Raw genomic sequence first — 24,893 nt, forward strand, 5'->3', positions numbered from 1 at the left:
GGTTTGTGGGTTCGAGCCCCGCGTCGGGCTCTGTGCTGACTCTCAGCTCAGAGCCTGGAGCCTGTTTCAGTCTGTGACTCCCTCTCTCTCTGACCCTCCCCTGTTCACACTGTCTCTCTCTCTCTCTCCTAGAAAAAAAAAAAAAAAAAAAAAAGTATCTCCCAATGAGGCCTACACTGACACTGACCCCAAATTGAAAACGCATTTCCAGGGAGCCTGGGTGGCTCAGTCAGTTGAGCATCCAACTTCTCATTTCGGCTCAGGTCATGATCTCACGGTTTGTGACTTTGAGACTCGCATTGGGCTCTGTGCTAATGGGGAAAGTCTGGCTGGGATTCTCTCTCTCCCTCTCTGCCCCTACCCCACTCATGTTCTCGCTCTCAAAAATAAAAAAATAAACTTAAAGTAAACATGGGGTGCCTGGGTAGCTCAGTCAGTTAAGTGTATGACTTTGGCTTGGGTCACTTTGGCTCACAGCTCATGAGTTTGAGCCCCACATTGGGCTCTGTGCTAACTCTAGTCAGAGCCTAGAGTTGGCTTCGGATTCTTTGTCTCCATCTCTCCCTGCCCCTCCCCTGCTTGCACACTGTCTCTCTCTTTCTAAGTATTAAAAGAAAAGCAAACACAATTCCATCACACCCTCACCGTCCCCCTCTCTGCTCTACTTTATCCTAAATGGCTTTTTACATCTTCCACACATAGCTTGCTCACTGTTTTCTCTCACTGGCAAGCAGCTTGGTTAAAGCAAGGATTCCCCTTTTTTTCCTAATAAAATTTTTTAATGTTTTTATTTATTTTTGAGAGTGAGCTTGCATGCAAAAGTGAGGGAGGGGCGCAGAGAGAGGGAGACACAGAATCAGAAGCAGGCTCTGAGCTGCCAGCACAGAGCCCAACGCAGGGCTTGAACTTGGGAACTGCGACCTGAGCTCAAGTCAGACACTTAATGGCCTGAGCAACGGAGGGACCCCAGGATCCCTGTCTTTTGCCCACTAAGAAACCCTTCTTCACACCCAGAATACTCAACAATGCTTTACTGCACTGAATCAGCTGTCTGCAGAGTGGCCTAAACAAGACGATCTCTTTCAGCTCTTGGATTTTGCTCATTCTTGCCCCTAACTTGTGGCCATATCCTATTTGGCTTTCCTGTTCAGAGAAGTCTTTCAGAAAGTCTCCCTTTATCTAACTCCCTGCTGATCCCAACTCTTTGACCAATGTTCCCACATACACAGAAAAGCAAAGAAAGAACATCTTAACAACTTTTTTCTTATTTTCCTCACTTCTTTGCCCTCAAGCTACGTAAGTGCTATCCTTCAGTAAGTTGATTTAAACAGGAAATTATTTTTCCAAAAAAAGCTAAGTCATAGATGCTCCTAAGAATGTTTGTCCTTCACGAGATCCCAAACCTGTGGATCACAGAATTAAAGCCTGAGTTCAGAAGAATAAAGCTCAGTGACGTCTTACGTGTTGGCCCAGGTACACAGCAGGGTGCAGCCACCAGTCAGGCCTCTTACCTGTGCTGGGCCTCTCGGGAGGGGATAAACTCCATGCAGGCTTATCACTTAGGGCTGCCTCGGGCTCTCCTGGCTGACCTGGAACCATAAAGGTAAGGGGGTGCTTTGGCTAGAGAGGCCCCTGCACTTTCCTAAACCTGCCCCAAAGGATTTCCCCAGGAGTCCCTATTCTCCTTCGAGAGTTTGGGGAAATTAGGGAGAGGCACAGAACAAGTACAAAGGGGGAGAGGTCTGAAGACAGAGAGAGAGAGAGAACGTGCCCGAAGTCCCACACAGAGTATCCTCAAGCACGAGAAAATAAAGTATTTCATCATAAAAAAAAAAAAAAGCAATAAGCAAGAGGAGGAGGAGGAACTCAGAAAGCCATCGATTCAGCATTAAGTCTCTGTGCTGCTACTGCTCCTGAGGCTGCCCTGACTCCTCACTGAAGTTCATGGATGAAGCATGCTAACCAGTCACAGAGAACACTCCTCCCCAGCATCTAGCTCTCACATACAGGGAGCCCCCCTTGCTCCCAGATGACAGCCTCACTGGACAATTCTGGATTACTTGGGACACATAATGGGTGTGTGCGGTAGGGGACGAACTCTAAGCAAGTGACCCACTCACGTGCACTGTGTTACAACGCCTCTATCGGACTTAAAACAAGGAGCCCTATACACCTCCAAGACCACATTTCCTTTTATAGTTACATATTATATGTAACTCAAACTAACTGTGTGATTTAAACAGGGAATAACACTATTTTAGTTGACAAGAAAATCAAATGTGCTTTAAATGTTCTGTAATTTGAAGCAGTCTCTTGAGCTCGAGTGAATTAAAACGGTAACTGATACAGAATTTTTGAGAAGATTGCCTTTTAAAAATAAATTAAATACGTGTATAAGTTTGTCAAGGCTAAGAACGCTGGTCCAGAAGAAACAACCCTGTCTACACATGCGGTCTTACTTCCACTCTTGAGCAGACGCTTTTCTTCTTCCTTCAGCTTGTTCTGCATCAGACGCAGCGTGTTCTCAGCTTCCTATAGAACAGCAAGAACACAATTCAGAAGAGATCACCCTTTTGTGGACTGTTTTATTATTCTCCACCACAAGGGTAAGCAGGGCTGAGTGTGTGACACAGACCCAGCACGGATGTAACGTACACAGAGAGAGCGAGCGCTGCCTGAGAGAAACAGGGCCGGGATCCCAAGGCCCCCTCCCTCCGGAAGCAGCCAGCAGCCCAGCGAGGGGAGGCCGTCCGAAGCGGCAAGACCAGCCCTCGAAGCCCTGAAGAAAATGGAACAAGGCAGTGAAATGCCTGTGTCTGCATGCAATGTCGACACGGGGACAGACGCACCGAGAATGGGACAGTACGGGCCTCCTGCTCTCAAAAAATAAAGCATGAATTTTATTGTTTTTCTGCTCTGTGCTATTCGAGCTCCAAAAGATGCTAAATGGTGAGACTGATGAGGATGAAAAGAGCAAAGAAATAAATACCAGTCTAATTCCTAGGGGGACAAAAGCTAATACTTCATCTAGGTGACAAAACGTGGCCCTGATTGTCAAAAGAGAATGGGAGAGGATATTGGCTTTTAAAATTCTAGTGTTGTTCTAAACACTGAGCAGCAAGCACGGTTTCTGGCACGAGCTCTTTAGAGAGCAGGTGTGATGGGCACAGAGTCGGTGTGAGCAGAGGAAAGCGCGATCGTCCCGAAGCCGCGTCTCCAGCACACCCTCTACCCCCGGGGCGCCCCGCAGGACACCGCAGAACACTCATTGTGCTTTCACGGGCGCTTTTCTACTCTTCCCCAGACGCTGTCCTTACAACGTGCCTGTCCTGTACCCCCGTTGCCCCTGCGGTAGAGCAGTGGTGGCAACGGCTCCTTGTCAAGATAAACGTTCCCATAGGAAAGCATCGGCTACCCCTCGCCAGCATCCTGTACAACCAAACAGGCACACCACATTCAAACACCCAGGTTTGTAAGAAGGTAGCATAACCTTTACACCAAAGCTGTCAAGGACAGTGTGAGAAAAGGAGAGTACAGACCAATTTCAGCATGAGCACAGATTCCAAGTGACCATTCCTGGGTTAAGCAGAAATATCCCCAAAGGATAGTAGCAATTCAAAAAATGAGTGTAACTTAGTCCATTTTCCTTTGCTCTGAAATTCGTATTTACCAGCTCATGCTGGGACCTGAAATACTCTTTGCTAAGCAGCCTTGAACATTTGGGATGAAAGGAACCTGGATGGCCGCTTGTTCTAGGTCACACACACTTCCCACAATAATCAATAAACCGCATTTCCTCTTTATAAAGCAGTGCCTGATAAACTACTTTGGATGATTCAATTAAGCAGGGCCTGAAAATCTTTCAGTGAACCGACCAAGCAAGTTTTTAGAAATCTACCCGAGACCAGTTACCTATTCCATGGAACTCAGTGCAAATTAAAATGCACTTAGGAATTATTAAGAATTCCAAGCCAGTGTCAGCACGCATTAAAGCAAGCCCCGGCCCTTCTAAGTCTTGTGTGATTGCACAGGTCACATGGTGGCCCCGCCTGCAGTCCTAATGGACCAAACCCATCAGAGATCCGACCACCCTGGAACCCAGGCGACGCTACCAGCAAAACAGAAGAGCTACATGAGCAATCCACAGACTTGATCAAGGGAGAAGGAACATCCACAGATTCCCACCCCCCACAACGGTATTTACAAACTGACATGTCAAAAAGTACAAAATCACACACCAGAAGGATGGTCTGTGCAGAGAAGCGGGCTAAGCGCTTACCTCAAACCTCTCTTGCTCCATCCTATGATGGTCCTCAAGTTGTTGTTCCAGATAAGCCAGATTTCGAAATTTCTCTAGATAAATGTCATACTGCTTTTGCAACTCCTCCTCGATCTTCTCATATTCATCCATAAAGGCTGGCCTACAACAACCAAGTGATATAAAAAGTGAAAGATTCATCAACACACAGTAGCGGACATGTGTACGCTGAGCTCCAGGTCCCATCACGGTTTGCTGTGGAAAGCCTTTAGTGGAAGAGTGTCTTCATCTTGAAGCTGCTTAAAGCTAATTTCCCTTTTCCTCCTCCCTCCCCTCAAAATGAACATACTTATTTTTTGTTGTTGTTGTTCATCAAAAGCTCTTTGTAAAAACTTGAAAATAACCTTGAAAGTATGAAGAGTAAGGTAAAAATTACTCATAATCCTATCACCAGGTATAAGCACTTAATACTTGATAAATATCCTTCCAGACCTTTCTATGCATAGATCTATATCTAGAGAGAAATATATTTTTTAAATTTTTATTTGTTTGAGAGAGAAAGAGAAAGGTGGGAGAGGGAGAGATAGAGTGTTCCAAGCAGGCTCCACACTCAGTGCAGAGCCTGACGTGGAGCTCAATCCCAAAATCCTGGGATCAAAACCTGACCAAAAATCAACAGTTGGACGCTTAACCAGCTAAGCCACTCAGGAGTCCCAGGAATGCATTTAAAAAGTTTTTTTCTTAATGTTTATTTATTTTTGAGAGCAAGATCGTGAGCGGGAGAAGGGAGGAGAGAGAGAGGGAGACACAGAATCAGAAGGAGGCTTCAGGCTCTGAGCTGTCAGCACAGAGCCTAACATGGGGCTCAAACTCATAAGCTGGGAGATCATGACCTGAGCCGAAGTCGGATGCCCAACCGACTTAGCTACCCAGGCGCCCTAGGAATGCATTTTTAAACATCTTTAAGTACATTACCTTAAATTAGGCTTTGCAATCTTTTTTCTTACCTTGACAGAGATTTTAATATAGACTTAAAATAAAAAAATATACAGGTAGGGGTGCCTGCGTGGCTCAGTAAGTTTGTTTTGTTTTTGTTTTTGTTTTTTTTTCCTCAGTCAGTTAAGCTTTCGACTTCAGCTCAGCTCAGCTCATGATCTCGTGGCTTGTGCGTTCAAGCCCTGCATCAGGCTCCTTGCGGGCAGTGTGGAGCCTGCTTCAGATTCTGGCTCTCTCCTCTCTCTCTGCCCCTCCCCTGCTCGTGCTCTCTCTCTCAAAATAAATAAAAACTAAAAAACAAAACAAACAAAAAATACAGATAAATTAAAAAGTAATAGATAATCTTTGGGGCTAGACCAAAACACAGAAACTTTTCCACTAAAAGGATATGAGACTTAACAAAACTGAATTTATGCTTAAAAAGCAGAATTTTTTAATGAGACAAATGTATCAGCTGGCCCAGATTCCAAAGATGGAAGGACATGATCTTGCCCATGGCTGGGAGGAAGGATGCGGTGCACCCTGGGTTACTGATGTCCCCAGGAGCTGCCTTCCTTCAGGTCTCAGGGCAGCAGCCAGAGTGTGGCCAAGTCACCAGTATCTCACAACAGCAAGACATTCAGGCAGCAGTAGCAGCTACACAGGGGAAGGAGTGAAGAGAGAAAAATGAAGGGAGAATGAGAAGGGAGAAAGTAGTGGCTTGTAGAGAAAATGACAAAGAGACAGAGCAAGGGAAGGAGGGTACAAAACAAGAGGGAGGGAGGGAGGGAGGGAATGAGTGCCTCCAGGCCCCAAGCAAACGTGAGGAACACACGCGGAAGGCTCCAGTGACCTAGAAGGTGTTTTGCACCCCCATTATCCATCCATATTCCCTGGAAAGGGGGTTTTCAGTGAAGGAAAGCCAAAAGAAAGATGAATTACTGGTGTAAAAATTATAAAGGTCTGAAGTCTACTCAAACCGAGAAAGGGGGTATTCTTCTGCTTCCCCCTCATTGACAGCAAGGCACAGATCCCAGGAGAGGAGCCTCGTATAACTGTCACCATCTGGATTCACTTACTCAGCGCTGCATTCCGAGAAGCTGTACAAGCTTGAGCAGAGGCTCCAAGCACAGAGAAAGCAGGGGGACGACGAGCTGCACCGAGCACTCGTTACCATGAGCACAGCCTGTACACTGTGAAGCCGAAGCAGCCCCATTTGAGGCTGTCCCTGCTGCCCGGGAGCCCGCTCACTCTGCTGGAACTTTCAAAGACAACAGTCTACTCATCCTTCAGGTGTTCATATCTACCTGACACTCTGTAGAGTCTGGAGTCGCTTCCGATTTCTTTCCAGTTCTAATTTCCTCTTCTCAATTTTGGCTTCTAAATTAGCTTCATCAGAGGCTACATTATTGAGCAGGTCTTTAGTCTTCTGAACCTGTGCCTACATTGGACAGGAAGTGAGTGAGGTGGGTGCCAACAATGAATGCCAGCCCGGCTCGGAGAGAGAAACTTCATGACTCCACACGCACTGAGACATGGGCTACGGAAAAGCAAAGTAAGCGAACAGAGCAAACCCTCCCCCAGCCATCACTCAGTTAAACAACTAGTTCCAGAGGGAATGTCACACGGGCCCAGAAAAAACAACGTCCTTTTTCTACGAGAAGATGGGGTTTCTGGGCAGGGAAACAAATGAAGACGGAAACAACAGTGTCCTGAGCAGAGGGAAGAGGCGCCCAAGGCCTCCTGTGCGGCTCACTTGCTTAGACTGGTCACCTACCTACCACTCGGGAGTTGTTAGTCTGCCTTTGTTTACATCGCTCAGGTTACTCCCATAGTTACAAACATCTTACTCACAAAATATGTGCACACACAAGCATGGTTTTATTTAGGAGGTGACAAAAAAGAAACCTTAGGTGGTCCCATACCTAATCCTGCCTGCTGGGACTGAGAGAGAAGGCCCCTCTTCCCTCCTCACCAAGTAAACCTCGACCACACACCAGAGCAGAGAAACCACTGCATGAAGGCAGCACAAAACCATCCCCCTCAGCAGACCTAGCCTTTGGGGGTGAGGGGGAGCGTGGGCAGCGAGGCCTGGGAAAGAAGGTGAAGGGAAAAAGAGATCACGGACAAAACCCCAGGCCTCCCTGTTGTGTCACAAGTTCATCTGGCGCAGGGCAGTCGGGACGAACATGCTGCCTCACGCTCGTCTGGGAAGCCAGCCAGGCTGGGCCTGGGGCTCAGAGCTGCCATCTGCCGCAGGCGGGCCGGCGTCCGGAACGCAGCCTGCTGAGCGTGCGGGCTGCCTCCCAAGTTAGGACGTCCCAACTCTGCCTCACGTTCCCCACGCCTGAGGTGGGGTCTCCCCACTAGTGCCTCACATGTGTCCTAACCCACAACGGCCTAGTGCCTATTGACCTCCAAGTCTCTGAAACGTTATGGGGTCCACAAAGAAATCATCTAAGGAGCACAGACACTCTCTGTGAGTGTCAAAGACTGTATACATTTGGAAGCAAGCACTTCTACTATTTATGGTTTAATTTTTTCCTACTAAGTACACTCATCACTTCCAAGATGCTTTCATAAAAATATTTTTATGAAATAGGATGTTTGCTCCAAGTGCTTTAAAAATCCCAAAAGACATGTAAATTCACTCACAGGAAGACAAATAGAGTTTCTGAACAAAAATCTCAAGTTGATGGCAACTATTTCTCTAAATCAGTCAGAGTAAACCTAGTGAATTTATCTGACCTCAAGAATAAAAACAATCTGGGGTGCCTGGGTGGTTCAGTAGTTGAGTGTCCAATGTTGGCTCAGGTCACGATCTCATAGTTCGTGAGTTCAAGCTCCAAATCAGGCTCTGTGCTGACAGCTCGGAGCCTGCTTCAGATTCTGTGTCTCTCTCTCTGACCCTCCCCCACTTGCTTCTGCATCTCTCTCTTTCTCGAAAAGATAAACTAAAAAAAGAATACGTACAATTTTTTAGAGGTATGTACTCCTCAAATAAGAAATATCAGTGTGATAAACACAATTTCTCCTAGCCTAAAAGGTCTATAAATCATAACCCTTTTTAAGCAACAACATGCTGTTGTTTTTGTTTTGGTTTTCGAATTACCAAATATCATGGATACTCTGCAACACTTAACAGATACGAGAAAGGTGTTCACCAACTATGTTGTATACCTGAATCTAATGTAGCACTGTGTGCCAACCACACTTCAATTAGAAAAAGGAAATAATAACTAACACATGCATGCATGCATACATAGAGGGGTTCGCCAGGAAATGAACTGTGCCCTCATTTGGCTATTATATTCCTAATACATACTTAGTGCTAAAGGCACATACATGCCATGTTAACTCGATCCAGCCAGAACACTGAGTAGCAATTAAAAACTTTTCAACTGAGAGGCCATCACAAACTTACCAACAGCTGGGGTAGAATACAAAGCATTTTCTCCCAGCCTAGGTCAGAGTGGGTTGCTGACTTGAGGCCCCATCACCACTAAATACTTGCCTCTGTACTTCCTACACAATCAATGACACATGAAACGGACACAGATGCACTACCGCCATCTAGTCCTCAGAACCTCAGGTTTCCCCACTTGTCCCCGTGAAGTCCTTAATACCAGGCGAAAGTCACCACTGCCATTCCATCAGCACATCTCTTCGGCCTTTCCTGGACTTTCGCATACTTTCCACTGGTGAAGAATATGAGCCAGGTTAACTTGTAGAATGCCCTTCAACCTGCCTTTCTGTTTCAGATCATGCAACTTTAGCAGGAATAGCACAGATATGACTGTATCCTATGCATTCACTGGGCACTTCCTTGCTTTCTGGCACAGCAAGATCTTGTGCCTTCCCATCCCTGCTCTGGACTCAGTATTTCTCCTCAAGAGCCCTGGTTAGTGGAGCCTTTTAGTGGAGAATGGCATTCAGAAGCCAAGATGTGGGTGCCAAGTGTGCTCAGAACTAAGAAATAAAGTAATGTGTATGTGGGTGTGGATACGTATAGAAGTATGTGACATATACTCACGTACACAGACATACATGAATATAGCTGGCTACCTACCTATCTACCCAATGAAAACCATGCATTTAACCAACATCTCCAATTTCAGGGTTCATTCTCATTTTCTCCTTTTTCATCTCTATTAACTCTCTCTTCCAAAAGTGAGAAGCTTGGCTTCTGTCATCATTAATATATTTACCTACTTGATCCATCTGTCTGTATGCACTGAACCTCCCATCTCAGCTGCCCTGCCCTTCTCACCTGCTGAGGCTGAACCCTGGTGCTGGGTCACCCAGGGAGTATTACTGCTTTACGACAAGAATATTATAAAAACTTATCAATCATAAAATTTACAGCTCTCAGCAAATTCTTGTTTTATGCTACTCCCACCTTACATAAGCCTCTCCTGCCTGCATGTACTGAATAAAACGAAGCACTAATAACGAATACCTACTATATGTCAGGCTGTGTATGACACGCACTGTTACAATGAATGCACAGAAGGACCCCATGTGGCAGACACTCCCACTCTCCCTGTTTTACAGATGAGGAAGTGAGACACAAGGAAGTTAAGTAACTAGCCTACGATCACAAAGTGGAATTCAAATGCAAAGCCATCCAAGTCTACAGTCTCCCACTCTACTGCCCTCCAAATGAATGCTTGAGATGAGATGAGCAAGTAATTCTCAGTGGGTGAGTAGTAAACCATGGCAGTCATTCTATTCATTACGGTGCTATTTAGGAATCTCCATGCCCAGGTTTCAGCACCAAAAAAAAAAAAAAAAAAAAAAAAAAAAAGGAAAACCTGAAAAATCATTTAAATGCCAACTGTGAGGAATTGGTTAAATAAAGTATAAAGAGCCCATAAACCAGACCACCACTTATGAAAAGTATTGAAGAATATAAGAATTAAGAAATCATTAAAACTGACAAATTTTGAGGGAGAAATGTTTCATTTTTATAACAAGGGGAAAATAATAAAAGTAAGCAATCTACATACCCTAGAATGTCCTCTGCATTTTTCATTTCCCCACTATCATATACCTTCTCTGTCAACACGCCTAGGGTTGCTCTGTCTTAAGGAGGCAGGGAATAAATTAGTACTTTCAAGTCCTAGGCACAAAAACATTAAATAAAAGCAAACAGGCTTACCAGAATGTCTTTTATTGCAATTCTCAACACTTTTTCAGTCTCATTTATTTCTAGAGGTCTGGCAATTGCTTCTGTTCTCAGTTCCTGTAAGAAACAATGAAATGAAGTTCCTTTTCAGAAGAGGAATTGTCAAAACCAATTCCTAGATGTAGATACAGCTTACGAACTAGTTCTCAAAAGTTCCATTACAGTGCGGATCTCTGATGCAAAACCACTTCTTCCAGCAACTCTTCTAAACATCTTCCTAACCCTACTGCTTACCTGGCCTCCCTCCAGCTCCCCGGCCTCCCTCCAGGCCCACCTGCCTACACCACGGGTAAAACTGAGCTCACCTCTATCATCTTTTCTCCCAAATTTGTTTCTTTACCTATACTGATTTAGGGGAACTCAAAACCAAGTGCAGCTCAACCTGCTGTCTGAACCCCTTGCCAACCTCTATGATCTTTCCTATGATTAATTCCAAGTTGCCTATCACTTACATCTGTAGCCAATGAGAGGAATCACCCTGGGCCCCCTCCCCTTGCATTAACCGCTAACCAATCAAGGGAGGCATTTGTGCCTATCATACCAGTACTGGGGACTTCTCGGAGACATGGGATTTTAATGTGGATGCAGTTATGAGGTTTCTGCAGAACATTCCCAAACTTTCTTGGGCCTCCTTTACTCTACAGCTTCTTTCACCTCCCCCACTGTGGAAGATTGCGGAGGGCAGGGATCAAGGACACAGAGCATGGTGGCTTGTCTGTGACTGGTAGTAGTCCTCAGTGAGTATAGGAAAAACAAATACTGGACAGGGGATCCACCTCAGATCACGACTATATACAGAATTTGAGGAGTTCCGTATTCATGGCTCCCAGAGCAACAGTTTGGCCACCGATTCAATTCATTACAGGATGGTGTGGAAAGCGTCCCCAATGGAATCCTGGGTCAAGTCTCACAATGAAGCCACAGCTCTGTGGTAATTAGCAAGTGACCAGCTCTTGTCTCCAGGTCTGTTAGAATCATGTGTAGACACACATGCACTCCTGAACTATAAAGAGAAAACACAGGGGCACCTGACTGGCACAGTCGGTTAAGCATCCGACTTCAGCCTGGGTCACAATCTCACGTTTGAGACTTTAAGCCCCATATCGGGCTCTGAGCTGACAGCATGGAGCCTGCTTCGGATCCTCGGTCTCCCTCTCTCTCTGTCCCTCCTCCCAACATGTGTGTGCATGTGCTCTCTCTCAAAATAAACTTTTAAAAATTAATTTAAAAAATTTGAATAAAGAGAGAAAGCCCAGAAATCCTAGAACTGCCTTGTTATCTAAATGAGCTATTAGATGGGGGTGGCAGTTTTGGTTTGCGCCCTTCACCAGGTGGGACCACTAGATTAATGTGGTTCCCTTCAAGAGAAGGGACAGTGAGCTGGCACCCAAGTCCCCTGCTTCCAGACTGCTTCTAGAGCAGAAATGAAAAGCAAGAGAAAAAGTACTATTATATTATAGTACTGTTGCCAGAACACAGACCAGGCAGCCAGAGATCATGGCTGACATACCTGACGGGAACGAAATGAATTAACTACATTTAATTTAAAAATATTAGATGTGGGGTGCCTGGGTGGCTTAGTCAGTTAAGTGTCCGACTTCAGCTCAGGGCATGATTTCACGGTTCATGGGTTCGAGCCCCGTGTCGGGCTCTGTGCTGAGAGCCAGCTCAGAGCCTGGAGCCTGCTTCAGATTCTATATCTCCCTCTCTCTCTGACCCTCCCCTGCTCATGCTCTCTCTCTCTCTCTCTTTCTCAGAAAATAAATAAAACATTTTTAAATAAATAATAAAAACAAAAACATTAGATGTGGGCATGTATGCTTCAAATGACATTCATCTTCACACATAAGAGTTAAACAATACTCTATTTCCTCTTAAACCAGTGGATCCCAAATTCTGCTGCACACTGGAATCACCTGGAGATCTTTAAAAGTTGATGCCTGGTTCCTACCCCCAGACATTCTGACTCACTGGTTTGGGGGACAACGTGGTCATCAGGTGATTTAAAAGGACTATAGGATGGCACAAAAACAAACACGCAGATCAATGGAACAGAAAAGAAAAACCAGAAATGGACTCACAAATGTATAGCCAATTAATCTTTGATAAAGCAGAATAGAATAAAGACAGTCTCTTCAGCAAGTGGTACTGGGAAAACTGAACAGCAACATGCAGAAAAATGGCCCTGGACCACTTTCTTACCAGAAATAGACTCAAAATGGATGAAAAACCTAAACTTAAGACAGGAAGCCATCAAAATCCTCAAGGAGAAAACAGGCAAAAATCTCTTTGACCTCAGACGCAGCAACTTCTTACTTGACATGTCTCCGGAGGCAAGGGAAACGAAAATCAAAAATAAACTATTGGGATCTCATCAAAATAAAGATTCTGCATATCAAAGGAAACAATCAGCAAAACTAAAAGGCAACCAACAAAATGGGAGAAGTTATTTGCAAACAACAGGTCAGAAAAAGGGTTGGTATCCACAATCTATAGATAACTTACCAAACTCAACACCCAAAAAACAAATAATCCAGTGAAGAAATGGGCAAAAGACATGAACAGATACTTCTCCAAAGAGGACATGCAGATGGCCAACAGACACATGAAACGATGCTCGATGTCACTCATCATCAGGGAAATACAAATCAAAACCACACTGAGATACCACCTCACTCCCGTCAGAATGGCTAAAAACAAGTCAGGCAACAACAGATGCTGGCGAGGAGGCGGAGAAAGGATCCCTCTTGCACTGCTGGTGGGAATGCAAACTGGTGCAGCCGCTCTGGAAAACAGTCTGGAGGTTCCTCAAGACATTAAAAATAGATCTACCCTACGACCCAGCAATTGCACTACTAGGTATTCATCCAAGGGGTACGGGTGTGCTGTTGGGAAGGGGCAGGTGTACCCCAATGTTTACAGCACCACTATCAATAGTAGCCAAAGTATGGAAAGAGCCCAAATGTCCACTGATGAATGGATAAAGAAAATGTGGTGTGTGTGTATAAATAATGGACTATTACTTGGCAAACAAGAAGAATGAGGGGCCCCTGAGTGGCTCAATCGGTTAAGCATCTGACTTTGGCTCAGGTCATGATCTTGCTATCTGTGAGTTTGAGCCCCACGTCGGGCTTTGTAGAAGCTGACAGCTCAGAGCCTGGAGGCTGCTTCATATTCTGTATCTCCCTCTCTCTCTGACCCTCCTCTACTCATGCTCTGTCTCTCTCTCTCTCTCTCTCTCTCTCTCTCAAAAATAAATAAATGTTAAAAAATTTTTAATTTTTTTTAATTTTTTTTTATTTATTTCTGAGAGAGAGAGAGAGAGAGCGAGGCAGCGTGAGCAGGGGAGGGTGAGAAAGAGAGGGAGATACAGAATCTGAAACAGGCTCCAGGCTCTGAGCTGGCTGTCAGCACAGAGGCCGACGCCGGACCCGAACCCATGAACCGTGAGATCATGACCTGAGCTGAAGTCGGACGCTCAACCGACTGAGCCACCCAGGCGCCCCCCCAAAATTTTTTAAAATGGAATGAAATCTTGCCATTTGCAACTACGTGGATGGAACTAGAGCATAATGCTACACAAAATTAGTCTGAGAAAGACAAATACCATATGACATCACTCATATAAGGACTTCAAGATACAACTGAGCATAAAGGAAGGGAAGCCAAAAGAATATAAAAACAGGGAGGGGGACAAAACAGAAGAGACTCTTAAATATAGAAAACAAACACAGGGTTGCTGGAATGGTTGTGGGAGGGGGGATGAGCTAAATGGGTGAGGGGCATTAAGGAATCTACTCCTGAAATCAGTGTTGCACTATATGCTAACTAACTTGGATGTAAATTAAAAAATAAAAATAAAATAAAATAAAATGTAAATAAAAGGACTATAGGAGCTCTGTAAAAGTTACAGGAACCATTTTCTTAAACAGCTCCTTAAATGTAGTGGATGAAGCATTCTCCTTGAGTGGTAGTGGCTAAAACAAGGATTGCAAATCAACTATAACATCCACTCCAGCTGAGTGGTTGGGACTGCCAAAGTCATGGGCTCCCCAAATCTGCTGCATGTTACAATCACCCAGAGACTTCTAACTCTCAAGGCCCAGGTCATATTCCAAACCAATGACATCTGAACAGAAGCCGGTACCTGGTACCCGTAGTTTTTACAGGCCCCCATGTGATTCCAATGGGGAGCAAGGTTTGGGAACCATGGGCTTAGAGCAGCACTCTGTAGACAAGAATGCGGAGTTCCCCAGGAAAAGGCACCACGCTCAGCAAAATTAGCCATGGGCACAAGGAGGAAAGTTCCAGCAACATGCTACATAATTGCCATTCCTAAACTAGAAGGCACAGCTACTAAAAACAGACCACTGGCCACTAGAGGCAAGGATGGCAGCTAACACTGTGTATTACTTCCCGCACAAGATCTCATTTAATCAGGTACGGCTTAATGAAGTCAGAGGGGCAGGGAAACGCAGAATTGGAAAGGAAACCTTGAAAAATGCTTCGCTGAGGAAGTATCCAAGCATCCAAAGACTGCTTACCCTCAGCTCCACCTCCTTGCCCAGCAGGTCATACAGAGAGGCTCCCCTGGATGTGATCTCAGAAGCAAGCTGCCTGGCTGCTTTCAAGTCTGCAATCTGGAAGGAAAATATCAACAAAAGAAACCTCAGTGACAGGTTTTTAACAGACATTCAGAAACCCAGTTTGTTAACATGGATTCCTACCTCCTGTCAGGATACCTGACTACTGACCATGTGTTGCACAGGACACATACTGCATCCCGCGGAGCACTCCCAGGACACCTCAGGCTCTCCGAAAATCCAAATGCCAAGTCAAATGTAATCCTCGACCAGGAAGTGTAGGAGGATGAAAGAGACATGCTTCCTACTCAGACTCTGTCCCAACAGGGGACCCCGACAGCAGCAGGGTGACCCTGGGAGGGACAATTGGAGAGGCACACGTCCTACTGCAGAAGCCTGGTGCCCTGCGTTCCTCGCTCCTGCCTCCAGCCTCCACCTCTGAACGGGCCACACAGGGCCACTGAGGCTCACATGAGGTAATGTGCCCCCAGCCCTGCAGCAGCGCCCAGCTCCGGTGGCGGGGGAGGGGGGGGTTTCCTTGCTCTGTTCCCTCTCACTTTTGCAATTAATTCCCACCTCGCTTTCATTCCCAGACCACCAGCAACAAGTCTCCCTCTTCATTCGCAGCTGAGGACTTTCTTCCCGCTTCAGCCCCCTCCAGCCCCCTGCTGCACCCGCCTCACAGGAGCAAACGTCTGGTCTTCTCTGCAGGAGTCTCATGTCCCCGGCTTCCCGGGCCTGGAGCACATCAGAGTCCGGTCCCCCGAAGTGTTCGCTATTCACACCCCCTCCTGAGTTCTGGCCGTAACGCCATATATGACCCAAGGCCCACACCTCACACTGAACATGTTCCAAATCAAGCGTCCCCCCTTTCCCACCAAGCCCGCTCCTTCCACGCTCCCCTCCATTTCAGTAACCAGCAACTTGGTCCGTGCCGGTGTTCAGACCAAAAACTTTAGAGCTACAACGTCTGATACAGTATGGACTTGCCACATGTGGCCATTTTCAATGTTAAATTATTTTAAATTAAATAAAATGAGGGAAGAAAAATGAATAAGTACATAAATAACTAAAATTTTGAACCCACTCGGTTGTGTTAGTTACACGTGGCTATGACTGCTGTACTGTGCGGCGCAGATAAAGAACACATCCACCATCACAGAAAGTTCTACTGGACAGCGTGGCTGTAGGATCTCCTTGCATTGTCTGTTTTCTCTCAACTCACATCCTAGCCTGAAAGATCCACGTTCAAATTAGGTTCTAACCTCCGGCCACTTCTTTCCATGGAGGTGTGTGGCTCCTGGTTAAAACCCTAGGTGTAGTTTCTCCGGCCTGACCACGGGTGACCCCACCAAGGTTTTCCATGGCCCATCCAAGTTCCTATAAACTATCAGCTTTCCTAGCCCTGGCGCCTTCCCTCCCAGATCTAGTTATCTGTAGCCTCGAGCTGAGAGGTCCTCTCGGTGCCTCCAAGGCTTCCTTGCTGGAGAGCTGGGGAAAAAACCCGAGGACACTCCCTCACTGACCCAGCAGCCACCACTCTCCCACTCCGGGTCCTCCCCCACCTCAGGGTGCAGAAACTGCCAGAACCTTTTGTTCAGAGCTCCCTCAGGAGACAACCCCTTGACCGGTGTGCCATCTCCTGGGAGAAAAAGGAATGGCGTCGGGGTGGGGTGATGCTTCCTCTGCTTTTAGCCCCTTGCCCAAACTATGACAGTAAGTGATTCAAGACTTAACTTTCACTTTTGACTTGCTGCTTTAACCAAGATTCCAATGCCTGGCTCAGCTCCCTGCCAACTCAGCTGAGCCCCTGATGTCACCACTTGGTTCAAAGTCACTGTCATCTTTTGCTTTGTAACAGGTCTGCTTCCACCCTCACCTCCCCCCTCAGTCTGATTTAACAGCCAGTGTGATGCTTTTAACACAAAATTTCAAATCACTTACTTCTCTGCTCAAAACACAATGGATTTTCCCCTCAGAGTAAAAGCCAAAGTCGGTACAGTGGCTGTGCAGGCGCCACAGGGCGGGGTCTGTCACCACCCGCTCCCAGTTCTCAGGCTTAAACCACATTTTTATCAGACTTTTCTCAGAGGATGCTCCCCACTCCTCTGCACAGCCTGCCCCATCCCTCCTTCAGATCTCTGCTGAATGGCACCTATCCCATCTCCCTAATGAAGATACCTGCCCCAGCCCTCCCACCCCTGCAATTCCCCACACATCGGTCACCTCTGACCCGCCATTCCTTCTGCTTTGTGGTTTAGTCTGGCATCCCCAACTGAGCCACAGGAATAGTGGATTTCGGTCCTAATTCAGCTGTATCCCCTGCATCTGAACTGTGCCTGGCATACAGCGGGCTTTCAGTAAGTAGCTGGATTAAATACTGTGACTTCTGTTTGTATTCAAATGCTGAGGAGCACAAAACTGACAAACTGCTCTCAGTGAAGGAGTAAGCAAAGAGGTGGTGCCATGAGTATCTGACATGTTCTATTTCAGAACTCTAAGAAATAAGTATTCTGTCCCTCACCAGGAGCCCTTCACAGTCCTTACCTTTGAGCCAAGATCAAACTTGAATTTGCTGATGTCCTCTTCTCCTATCTTCGAGCCCTCCAGCCCTTTGGTCTTCATGGCATTATAAAGGACAGAGGTGATCTTCAGAAGTTCTTTCACTGCATACCCATCTGCCTGATAAAGCTTCTTGGTATTGAGTTTTATATGTGCCTTCGTGGCCTATTTTCAGACAAAATTATAGTAAGAGTTTAAGGCCCTTTCCAGGTAAAATCTAAATCAAATCCTACGTAGGTAACTTGAAAATCTCTCTTCAATAACCTGATTGTATGAAGAGCCAAACTTTTATATGGCTCAAGCATTGCAAGTGGGTTTATAAACGGATGCAATCTGGATGGAAAGCAATTTGGTAAAGAACCGTAAAATTACAAATGTAGGTTATCTTCGCCCCAGCAATTCCAATCCTAAGGACTTATGCTAGGGACACGGTGACAAAGAAAATGATATGTATAGGTTTTTCACTACAGCACTATTTCAAAGAGCAAAAGTCACAATCTAAATGCCTATCTATATATAAACTACATAAATCATGGTATATCCAAGAAAGCAATACTACTCATGTATGAGAGAGAATGAGAAAGTTGTATATGTATTTGGCAAGTTCTCCAAAACATACCATTAAGTGAAGAAAGCAAGATCCTAAGCAGTAGCGTACCGTATGCCACCATTTGTGTAAAAGGAAGGGAAAAGAATGTATATTTTATTTGCTTACCTATGCATAAAGAAACTCTGGAAGATAGGACTGGGGGTGGAACTGGGTCAACGGCACACAGGACAAAAAAAGTCATTTTACTGTTTCAAATTTTAAGAACATTTTGAACCATGACGTATATTACCTACTGAAAACTAATGAAATAGAATTCTTAACAGATAATGAATTAAAAACAAAACCCCCAAACTCTGTGCTGGTGAAATGGCTCCACAGAAACCTGGTAATGGGCTGAGTCAGAAACCTGCAAGCGGCCCTACCGAGGACTCCTGTCCAAAGGAGTTAGTATTACCACTCCATCAAATAGCTGGGAACTCACCATGAACTGGGCAATGGCCTTAATGAAGAAAACTCGGTCTTGTTCAGTCTCCACATCTGAAGGGATGTCAGTCTGAGGCTCATACCTTTCACAGAAAGAAAAGACAAAAGTTAATTAAGTAGAAAGTTAACAAAAGAGAAAGCAGGCAGCTGAGGGGATCTGTGACGACAAGCTCTCTGGGGCCCCCAGCCAAGGTGTAGGGTTAAGAGAGAACTCAAAAGTAGCAAAAAATGCTAAACACTCAAAGGAGTGAATCCTCACCTAAGAACAGATGTATGTGATTTCAAAAATCAAATCTGGGGCTCAGTTTACAAAATTAAATGTCTCAGACCTCAAAGGTTAATTAAAATAATCAGAACTACTACTCTGGCTGGCAGCTCTTGACACAGGGCTAACGTATTAGCTTGACAAGCAGTGGAGTCACAGGTGTTACTGACCACCCACTAGGGGTCAAGGGTCGCAGCCCTGGGTCTCTTTCTATGCAGCCTGCATCTAAGGTTTTTTACACTTCTAAAGGATTATCACAAACAAAACACATGTAAGAATTTGCAACAAAGATCTTATGTAGCCTGTAACACCTAAAATAGTCACAATCGCCTTACAAAAGTTTGTCAACCCTGAATCATATTAGATTTTTCACAGAAAATGAAACTTAAATCTCAGTAATTCCTACTCCAGTACTCATTAGAGTGTGTGGAGAGCCCCATCATTCCCTCGTGGGGGTGAGAGCATGGAGAGGAGCTTGGACCTGTGCCCCGTGGATGCTTCTGACTGAGAAATCTCCTTTTACCACTGCCTGCCTGGTATATTCCCTTTTCCCAGAGCCTTCTTCCTCCACTGACTTTTATCAGGTTACAAAGGAGTCTGTCAAACTAAAAATGTATTGAATTCTTCGTTTTAGTTCACAACAGTATCCTATTCTTCGTAGCTATGGAATGTGGTATTCATTCTGAGACCTCAATAAAGTATAGTTCTAACCGTTTCACCAGCCAAAGAAGCACTTCAGACACAAGTCCAAAATTTGGTGTGCGGAAATTTTCCATAGAGATATGTCGGGGGTATCCCAAGGCTCTCATCATCTCTGTAAAATCTGTCCAAAGGTAAAATACAATTCAGTCAGTTCCCCTAATTAAATTAAGATACTTCCCTTGCTTTCCCTGGTTATTCAACATACTGACAGTTTTAGAGATTATTTATCAACTCTCTAAGAGGGAAAGTAAAAAGGAGATGAAAGTTAAAATACCTTCTCTGCTTCCTGAAAAACATTTAAGTTCAATGGGAGGGAAAAGTAAAAGCTATACATTATAATAGGGTTTAGGCACTGGCTGTGAACTTCTCTCTTTGATAGGTCATTTCTCTCAGGTATTTTTCTCTTCACCACTCAAAATGAGAACGACCTGGCTTTACACAATGTCATAAAGAAAAAAGATGTTACACCTTAACAGTGGTTATGTTCAGGGGTGATGGTGGTAGACAGAAGTTCACCTGAGTTACTCTGGAGTTGTTTTTATCTTTATTTTTTTAGTGAGCATATAGGACTAAGGTTCTATATAACCCAAATCTTAAAGGTTAATACTTGTTGAAACTGGAGGTTGATCACTGAGCTTTAAGCAGAATGCAAAAATGGACACAACAAACATTTTTTGCATTTCCACAATGTGCCAAGGTCTACATTCTGTGTGCTTCTGGCTATGGAATGCCTGTCCTCGCTCTTCCTGAAGGTTCAAAATATCCCAGCGACATTCACAAACAAGCTTCCTGGGCACTGGAGGTTAGGTTGGATCTCGCCAGGCGATAGAAGAGAAGGTACGAGCAAAGCAAAGAGCAAAGGCACAGAGGACCTCTGTCACGGTTTTCTGGGAAATGTGAACAGAGTGACGGTAAATAAGCAGCAGTCTTCCCACCACACAGCCAGGAATTGCCCAAATCCGTCCTCCCATTGAGTAGTCAAGTTTGGTTAATTCTGAAAAATGGAGGGCATTTGACTGAGACTCTTACCATAAATTGCACAAATGTTTGGCATTCATTTAAGGTCAAAATGTTCAGAAATCCCCTTCCAATATCCCCCTCCCAACACAACCCCATTGAGTGTCCCCTAACAGAATGCTGGTGTCAGCCTCTAACTGTGAGGGAGGAGAAACTGGTCTCTCCAACAAATAGTCCCCAAGAACCTTCAAATCCGGAGGGCGTGATTCACGCTGTGGTGCTACTAGGTGTGTCAATAAAATACAATGCCTCCATTCACAACTGAAAGGAGTTATTGTTATGGTGACATTTCCAGCAATTCGGTTAGAAAACTCGCAATAAAGACTCATCCCAGGTCACACCAAATTGGCAATCACCTGCTCCACCTCTGCAGGTGGAACCAGTCTGCTAAACTGCTTCAGGTTCAGAAAATGGTGGTGCATAAAAGACGAGAGAATTTGATTCATACAGTCCCAAGTCTGGATCCTTGGTTCCATCCAGTTCTAGCTGTGTGACTGAAAACAATCAACTTTCCCTCTCTGTGCCTCAAAGTATTTCATCCGGGATTACGCTACCTACCTCACTGCCAAAGTGAGGACTAAAATACGGTACTGAATGTAAAACGCTTGGTGTGTAACAGGTGCTCCCAAAGAATTAGAAACTAATTCTCTTATCCAGATTCCACTTCCCGCCGTTCCAGCAATGGCGTCTGGCTCTCCTCTCCTCACCAGCTCCGTTAGGAAGCACGCAGGCTTTGCAAGTTAGACAACCTGAATTCAAGCTCCAGCGCCAGCTCTCACCGCCTGTGTCCTCTGACCGAGTTACCTGACCTCGCTACCCGTTTCCTCCTAGATACCGGAGCACAGAGTAGTTCCGAGGAGTGAATGAAACGATGCACACTCCTAGAACAGGAACTACCTGGCCGATCATAACAACTCAAACTAGGTCAGCTGCAACTATTATCAATCACCAGTCCCCTCCTTGGTTTTCTGAACTCTTAAGCTAACCCAACTCAAAAACCTCTCAGAGTCTTCCAATACGGCAAAGAGCAGGCCCATCTCTGAAATTAGATAAAATTAACACCTAGCCTCAGCAGCACTAGCCTCGCGCGGCCACGGGCACACACACAACCCTCCGCCATCGCAGAAGGCAGAGACAGGGCTGAGGCGCCCAGCCTGAGAGGCGGCAGCGGCCAGAGACGCCCCTGAGCCGCACAGGCTCGAGAGGGGGTTCCGACGGGGCGAGCCGCGGACCGGCGACCCGCAGGTGACAGCGGGAAGGGCTGCCTTACTGCGGAGTTCGCGGAAAGACATGGCGCTTTGGTCCCCAGCAGCCTGGAGTCCGAGGCACTCGCCCTCAGCGCTCACGAGTCTCTACGGCAACGCAGCCAACCCTCTACGGCGGGAGGCCGGGGCCAAATAGGGCTGGACCGGAAACGGCCTGGGCGCGCGGGCGCGCGCATGCGCAAGCGAGAGGGCGATGGGCCGAGTGCGTCGGACGACGCTAAGGGATCCTGGTCGCGGCTAGATGCTGCGTGCTGTGCGTTTGCGTACCCTTCACACACTTTGCAAATAAACATCTGGCACTGACGGACACATCCTGAGCGCCGGCTAGGTGCTGACACTGTACTAGGCGCTCTACGTACTGCTTCACATTTCTTCCTCAACTCCTCTAGACAAAATGTACGATGTTACGAAGCCAGGCCTCCCTCCTGGGTCCTGTGCCCAGCACATTTCTCTCTGGTACGGGTAAACTTGCTGGCTTCGCCGGCGACCGAAGCCGTTGAGTAGCGGCCACGGCATGAAGGGGCGGGGCCCGGGAAGTAGGTGAGCGAAAACCCAGGCTGACCGCTGGGTGGCGACAGGCGGCCCTACCGCGACCGCGCATGCGCAGCTGGCTCGGGCTGCACAACAGGCCGGAAAATGGCCCTGGTCATTGTCCGCCGGCGATTGTCCTGGCAGCCGTGGTGCTTGGGGCGTGGGCATGGTCGTAGGCCCGTGGAGGGAGTGTGGGGCTGCGAGGTGAGGGCTGCGCGTGACGCGTGGCCTGGCCCGCTGGGGGTTCCGCTGGGAGTCCTGCCTGGCTGCCAAGGTGGTAGGCAGGCGACCGAGAGGGGCTGGGACGTGAATAAAGCGTGCGGAGCCCGGAACGGCGGGCCGAGAGGAGGGAGTGCCACCCACTGGCCGCCCTCATCCCCGTCGGTGTGGAGGAAGGAGAAGACGCACAAACGCTCCGACCTTAAAGAGAGTCCCGAGATACAGCCCACACACTTGGTCGCGCTTCCGTGGAGAGAGACAGTCTTTAAACAAATGGTTTTGGAACAGGTGGGTATCTATCTGCAAATAAATGAACTTCCGCTTTTTCCTAAATGTAAAGCCTTTTTTTTTCCCCCTCCTCTAAATGTAAAGCTTATAATCTTTAGAGGTTTTCTAGAAGAAAATATTGGGGAAACGTTTTGTGACTTTGTTAAGCAATCTCTTAGATACACCATTAGTATGATCCTTAAAAAAAAGAAAAAAAAACACGTGATTTCTTAAATAATAAACTGGACTGCAGCAAAATTTAAAACTCCTCTTCAAGACACTTTAAGAAAATTAAAAGATAGCCCATGGCCTAGAAAAAAATATTCACAAAACACATGTGATAGGCAGACTTGTATCCAGAATACATAATGAACTCTCAAAATCAGTAAGAAAGCAATCCAGTTAGAAAGCAGACAAAAAATTAAACAGATACTTCACAAAAGAAAATCTATGGCAACTAATAAATGAAAAGATGCTCAAGGTTATTACTCATTATGGAAATGCATATTAAACTACAATGAAATATCACTAGGCAGTTATTACAATGGTTAAAGCAACAAACAACAAAAGCCCTGACAGTGCCAAAGGTTTGAAAGAATGTGGAGCAACGTGATGAACTTTTGTACCTTTATGGTGAGAATCTAAAACAGTGCAGCCACTTTGCAAAACTGGTAATTTTTTATAAAATTAAATATACATTTAACATATGGCTGGGGCACCTGGATGGCTGTCAGTTAAGCTGCCAACTTCGGCCTCAGGTCCTGATCTCACAGTTGGTGAGTTCGAGCCCCAGGTCGGGCTCTGTGCTGACGGCTCAGAGCTTGGAGCTTGCTTTGGATTCTGTCTCCCTCTCTCCCCGCCCCTCCCCAGCTCATGCTCTGTGTGTCTGTCTCTCTCTCAAAGATAAATAAACATTAAAATATATATATAAAATATATACATATATATATATGGCTGAGTAATCCTACTCCTAAGTATCTGCTCAAGAGAATCAAACAAAAAACAGGTTCATACAAAAAACTGTACACAAACATTGATCCCAAAACGAAACCATTCAAGTGAACATCCCTCAATTAATGAATGGATAAACAAACTGTGGTACATCCGTATAATTACCACTCAGCAGTAAAAAAGGAAACAAACTGCTGATACACAGGAAGACAATGCTGAAACTTAAATGTCTAATGCTAACCGGAAGAAGCCTCACCCAAAAGGCTACGTACTGTGATTCCATTTACTTGACAGTCTGGTTAAGAAGACAAACCAACAGTTGCCAGGAGGAGGTAGGTGCAAAAGAATTTTTGGAGGGTGATGGAACTGTTCTATATCTTGATCATGGTGCTAAATGTATGACATGACAGTAGGTGTTTGTCAAAACTTATAGAACTATGCACACACAAAAAAGTCAGTTTTACCATATCTAAAATTGTATCTCAATAAGCATGAGTAAAATTTTAAAAAGCTTTAAAAAAGCAAAACTAGAGGTGCCCGGGTGGCTCAGTCAGTTTTAAGAATCTGACTCTTGATTTCGGCTCAGGTCATGATCTCACAGTTCATAAGAACCTGCTTGGGATTCTCACTCCTCTATGCCACTTCCCCCCAAATAAATAAATAACCTATTGTCAGTTCTTTGGGCTATATACCAAGGAGTGGAATTACTAGGCGTATGGTAATTCTATATTTAACTTGTTTAGGAACTGCTAAACTGTTTTCCCACGGTGGCTGCACCACTTTACATCCCCACCAATAGTGTAAGAGGGTTCTAATTTCTCTCACATTTTCATTAATACTTGCTATTTTCATTTTTTTAAATAGCTATCCTCATGGGTATAAAGTAGTATACACTGTCATTTAAATTTGTACTTCCCTAATGACTAATGATGTTGAATATCTTTTCATGTGCTTATTAACCAGTTGTATATCTTTGAAGAAATGTCTATTCGAGTTCTTCATCCATTTTCAAATTAGGTTTCTGTTGAGCTTATAAGTTCTTTATATTTTTTGGATACTGTGCTTATCAGATATATA

General features: G+C 45.5%; 1 protein-coding gene across 6 annotated transcripts in view; it reads right to left on the reverse strand.

The window, feature by feature from the left end:
- The window catches only part of CLUAP1 (clusterin associated protein 1), a 35,936-nt gene extending 13,986 nt beyond the window's left edge, over positions 1-21,950 (reverse strand). For 2 of the 6 annotated variants that reach the window (XM_039239279.1, XM_039239280.1), the window contains exons 1-9: positions 21,854-21,950; positions 19,576-19,687; positions 18,598-18,682; positions 17,552-17,731; positions 14,966-15,061; positions 10,395-10,478; positions 6,541-6,674; positions 4,280-4,421; positions 2,460-2,532 (exon numbers count right to left, since the gene is read on the reverse strand). In XM_039239279.1, the coding sequence (XP_039095210.1) occupies positions 2,460-2,532; positions 4,280-4,421; positions 6,541-6,674; positions 10,395-10,478; positions 14,966-15,061; positions 17,552-17,731; positions 18,598-18,682; positions 19,576-19,687; positions 21,854-21,875 (928 nt within the window). In that variant the 5' untranslated portion in view covers positions 21,876-21,950. The other 4 variants (XM_039239275.1, XM_039239277.1, XM_039239276.1 and 1 more) reach the window with 4 other exon arrangements.
- Positions 21,951-24,893: the final 2,943 nt, after the last annotated feature.

This window comes from Hyaena hyaena, unplaced genomic scaffold (assembly GCF_003009895.1).
Source record: "Hyaena hyaena isolate Hyena2069 unplaced genomic scaffold, ASM300989v1 scaffold_155, whole genome shotgun sequence".
Lineage (NCBI taxonomy): Eukaryota > Metazoa > Chordata > Mammalia > Carnivora > Hyaenidae > Hyaena > Hyaena hyaena.